The sequence below is a fragment of the Triticum urartu genome, chromosome 2A (genome assembly GCF_056163025.1).
Source record: "Triticum urartu cultivar PI428250 chromosome 2A, HENAU_Tu73, whole genome shotgun sequence".
NCBI lineage: Eukaryota > Viridiplantae > Streptophyta > Magnoliopsida > Poales > Poaceae > Triticum > Triticum urartu.
In genome coordinates, this window is record NC_141874.1 from 11,948,153 (window position 1) to 11,952,745 (window position 4,593).

At 55.6% G+C, this 4,593-nt stretch overlaps 1 protein-coding gene across 1 annotated transcript; it reads right to left on the bottom strand.

Moving 5' to 3' along the window:
* Nucleotides 1-1,218: 1,218 nt before the first annotated feature.
* On the bottom strand, nt 1,219-3,411 carry LOC147982870 (uncharacterized). The gene is made up of 2 exons (XM_087540576.1): nt 2,604-3,411; nt 1,219-1,286 (listed from the first exon to the last, which is right to left on the bottom strand). The coding sequence occupies exons 1-2, from the start codon at nt 3,409-3,411 to the stop codon at nt 1,219-1,221; spliced, it is 876 nt and encodes a 291-aa protein (XP_087396702.1).
* Between the last annotated feature and the right edge of the window lie 1,182 nt (nt 3,412-4,593).

The window sequence follows — 4,593 nt, forward strand, 5'->3', positions numbered from 1 at the left end:
CGGAACCTCCTCAGCAAGGCCCCCACCTGATCCTGCACGGCCGCGGCAACCGCCTTGTACTGATCTTTAGCTACAGGCTCCAGCAGCTCGTCAAGGTAGGCGTTGGGGTCGCGAAGGTGCAGGTGGCTAAAGACGCGAGTCAGCGCGGCTGAGGACAGGACGCGAGCTTCTGCCTCCGCCATGGGACCGAGACCATCAACAACCTCCTCAAGCGCCTTCACCACGAGAGGAAGCAGCTGGACGGGGCCGTCCTCGTCGGTGTCCAGAGGCTTCTCCAGGCCGTGCTCATAGAGCGTCTTCAGCGCCTTGCGAGACCTCTCCTCGAGATCGGCAAAGGCCACGCGGTCTTCTGCCAGGACTCGCGCCTTGGCATCAAGATCGGCCTCCCTCATCCCCTTCTTCCGCTCCAACTCTTCCAACCGGTTGCGCTCGGCAGCCTGCTTCTTCCCCAGCTCCGCCAGCTCAACATCACGGTTCTTGATGGCTTCCTCCCGGGCTTTCATCTCCTCCTCCTTCGCTTGGTGGCAGCGCACCTCTTCGGCATGCTTGTCGCGCAGGCTCTGCAGCTCACCCTCCAGCACTTGGCAGTGGTCACGGGCGGCCTTGGCGTCCTTTAGCGCCGCCTCACGATCGGCCGAACAGTTGGCGGCTCCTTGCTTCTCCTTCTCGGAAGTCGCAGCAGCCTGGCCCAGCGCCGCCCGGACTGCCAGATCAGAGTGAAGCCAACTAGAGGCCAGCTCCAGACGCCCGGCCACCAGGCGCGGGTCCACGCTCAGGACATCCGCCTGCAGCTGGGTCATCTCCGCAAGGGCACGCTCCAAGACGGCGGCAGGAGCAGAAGGACCAGGAAGTGGAGATGCAGGAGTAGGAGGAAGCGACATCATCACCAGGGCTTGGGAGACCGCGGGTTCCAGAGCAGCTGGGACCTCATTAGCCGCGCCAAGTACCGGCACCTCCGGAGCCAGCGGAGCCATGGGGGCTGATTCCACGTGGTGATGCCCCTCTTAGCCTCGCGAGGAAGATCGGGCTGGGGAGATGCGAGCGCTATTGCCTCCTTTCTCCACGGGAGGCACGGCCGCTGCGTCTTCTTTCCTCTTCTTCGCCGAAGATGACGGCCTGATCAAGCAAGGACAAAGCAAAGCCTAAGACGCTTACCGATCCACTGTGACATATTCCACTGACCGCTTGAGAGGCTTGAAGCCAGACAGCTTCGGGACCTCAGGGGCAGGCGTTTGGACACCGGCGGTGCCGGGCGGAGTGGAGGCAGAGCCGGATCCGGCCCCACACTATTAGGAAAAGGGCTATAGATGGAATTGATACTAATGGCGCACCAGACATGTGGTGCGTCATTACTATATACTAATGGCGCACCATGCATTGGTGCGCCATTAGTGTCCAAATACTAATGGCGCACCACATCCATGATGCGCCATTAGTAACAAGATTTTTTTTAATTTTTTCAAAACTAGTAATGGCGCACCAGGGGATAGTGCGCCATTAGTAGTTAAACTAGTAATGGCGCACCACATCCACGGTGCGCCATTAGTAAATTTTTTTGAAATTTTATTTTCAATTTTTTTTATTTTTTTAAAACAAGTAATGGCGCACCAGGGGATAGTGCGCCATTACTAGTTAAAACTAGTAATGGCGCACCACATCCACGGTGCGCCACTAGTAATATTTTTTCAATTTTTTTCAATTTTTTTAATATTTTTTGAAAACTAGTAATGGCGCACCGTGGGGGTGGTGCTAGTAATGGCGCACCGCTCCCACGGTGCGCCATTACTAACTTGGCCCAAAAATTCCCTCGCATGCACCCCCCTGACCGCCTTTTCAGTTTTAAAAAAATAAAAAAATGATGAAAATGTCAAAAAAATGAAAGAAAATAAGTTTCCCATGTGATATGTGGTCTAGTTGTTGGGAAAATTTACAAATATGAATTTCGATTTTATTTGCAAAATCTCTGTGGAATTTGTAAAATGGGCATAACTTTTGCATACGAACTCGGATTAAAAAGTTTTCTATATGAAAAATCATCTACTCGAAAAGTTATATCCGAAAAAAAGTTACGGGCTTCTAAGATCTGGAGGCAAAAAATTCAAAAAATTTCAAACTTACTAGTGGCGCACCGTATGCTAGGTGCGCCACTAGTAACAGAAAAAAAATTAGTTTCAATTTTCTTTTCGGGAATTTTTTTTCAAAATATGATACGTAATATGAACGGAAGTTTGAAATATTTTTTCAAAATTTCATCACACTCATGAACATGAACAAAGTCCTACACATCAACAAGGTTTAATAGGATTGATATGCTACATATCAACAAGTGCCTGTGAAGTGAGCTGGTGCTGGGTTGGATAGAACTCTGAAGTTAAGCGTGCTTGGGTTGGAGTAGTGTGAGGATCGGTGACCTTTCGGGAAGTTTGACCACGGAGTGCGATTTGACCAGAGTATCTGGTATATAATAGTGGCGTGGTACTAATGGCGCACCAGTAGTGCGCCATTAGTAGGCAAAACTGGTGCGCCATTAGTAGGCCTTTTCCTAGTAGTGCCAGGAGGTATCGGGGCGGAGGCGGCACCTCGGGCCACTAGCGACGACCTACCCTTCGTCGGGATGAGGGGTTGCTCTCTCTCCCCTTGGAAGGCGACGGCCTCGACATCATCAGGAAGGGCGCGGAGAATCTCGGCCTTGCTAAGGGGGGAAGTCTCCCCCACCTCTTCCAGAGTCTTTTCCGAGTCCTCCTCCTCTTCTCCCCCGCTGCGTGACTCACCAGAAGACACCTCGACAGGTTTTTGTGCCGAAGGAGCTCCAGGAAGCGTTGGCGGCACCAGCCCACGCGCATCAAAAGTTGGCCCGGAGGCGATGAATTCCTCCAGATCCATGCGCTGGAACAAGGGAAAGAAAGCACTAGGCAGGTACTCCTGGTTGTCCCCAACTATGAGGCGCAGGACGGCGTCCAATTCATCGCCGGGCAGGTCCCCCGGCCTCAGGCGAGTCTTGTTTCCCCCTTCTTCGAGCTCCCACAGGGGGCGCGCACGCGCCTGGAGAGGGGCGACCCGCAGCATCAGGAACTCCCTCAGGAGCATCACCCCTGTCACCTTGGCCGCCCTTGCGTTACCAGGCCTCAGGTCGGTCATCATCTGCTCCAACACCAACGACGCCCGCTCGTCGACAAGCTCCGCCTTGGGCCACCCCCCGTTGGGAGGAGGCGCCGCTGTTGGCAACGCCAGACGCGGGTCAGCGCGCCGGGCATCCATCATGATCCATTTGGATTGGATGTTGTCGGCCCTCTTCTCGGTGCTCGAGATCGAGTTGGCCTTGCCGCTAGCGACGAAATTAGCACATCCGGTGATATGCTCGCCGCTGACACGGAGGAAGAAGAAATGGCTCAAGAGCGCCACGGACGGCATGACGCCCAGGTATGCCTCACAGTAGTAGGCGAAGATGGACAGGAGGAGAACAGAATTGGGATGGAGATGCAGCGCCTGCAGACCATAGTGGTCGAGGACTTCATAAAAGAAATCGGAAAAGGGAGGGACAAACCCAACGGCAACTCGCATCAGGCTCCGGCTCGTCGGAGGCAAGCCGGAGCTCAGTCTTCGCCCACTCATTGCTCTCACCCGCTGTCAGCAGACGCACGGAGGTGAGGCTCTTCTCCGTAACGGTGGGCGCTTCGAGGGCCGGCTCATACCAAGCCGGCGCCGAGGAAGACTTGACCTTGCGCGGCGCCATGGGCGGCAAAAGTAGAGTAAGGGTGGCGCAGATCTGGAGATCTGGAGCGAGGCAAGGAAGAAGCAATGAAGGAAAGAACTGCCCGCGCCATCCTTTGTCAGGACAAGCATTTGCCGAGGCAGCATGGGGAAGCGGAGACGCCCACGTCCAATCAACCGCCACGCGCCGACCGAGGCCGCAGGCTTTTAGGGCCCGCGGTGCTCCGAACTTGACTCTTTGCTTCGCCGCGAAGCCAAGCCCGAGCGCACCTTGGGCCCGGGGGCTATTGTCGGCGTTTTGGGAACGGGGGTCCCCAGACTTGCCTGCCTGCGGCCCACAGCGTGGCTAACCAGCAGGCCGTACGGCCCATCTTCGTCAACAAGGCACCCAAGACCCTCGCGAAGGTCCAAGCCTCGGGAGGCGGACGACGGAAGACCTCCTCTGGAGTGGCCTAGCTAGGCAGGCTCACGAGGAGCGAGGATATCAAGGCGGGGCAAACCTCACGAGGCTCTCGTGACGTGAGCCATGACGAACGGTGCCAGGCGGGTGCCAGGCGGGCGCTGGTGCGCGCAGCATCCTTATTTCCTCTTTGGTGCTAAGGAGGCAAGCACAGGCAAAGAGTACTGGGGCATCAGGCAAAGGTTGACATATTGGTGCAATGAGACCAAGACCAGGAGGACGGCAAGGCGGAGGTCATCGTGGAGCCCAAGACGGCGTCACCCCAGAGCTTTTCGCAGGCGAAGACCGCTTTTGTCAGGATAGCTTGTACTAGCTGTCCCCCTTCAAATTTGCCCGCCGTTGTTGGCTCCCTTCCTGCTCGATATTTGGGAAGAGGACCAGGGCCTCTATAAATAGGACTAGCCACCACAGTAGAGGCAGGT

Bases quoted from the DNA above. Each gene is read 5' to 3' on its own strand.
- LOC147982870 (XM_087540576.1), bottom strand. From the start codon at position 3,411: ATGCCGTCCGTGGCGCTCTTGAGCCATTTCTTCTTCCTCCGTGTCAGC. The intron at 1,287-2,603 runs GTAGGTCGTCGC...TTTTCCTAATAG, and splicing joins ACCCCTCATCCCGACGAAGG to TGTGGGGCCGGATCCGGCTC.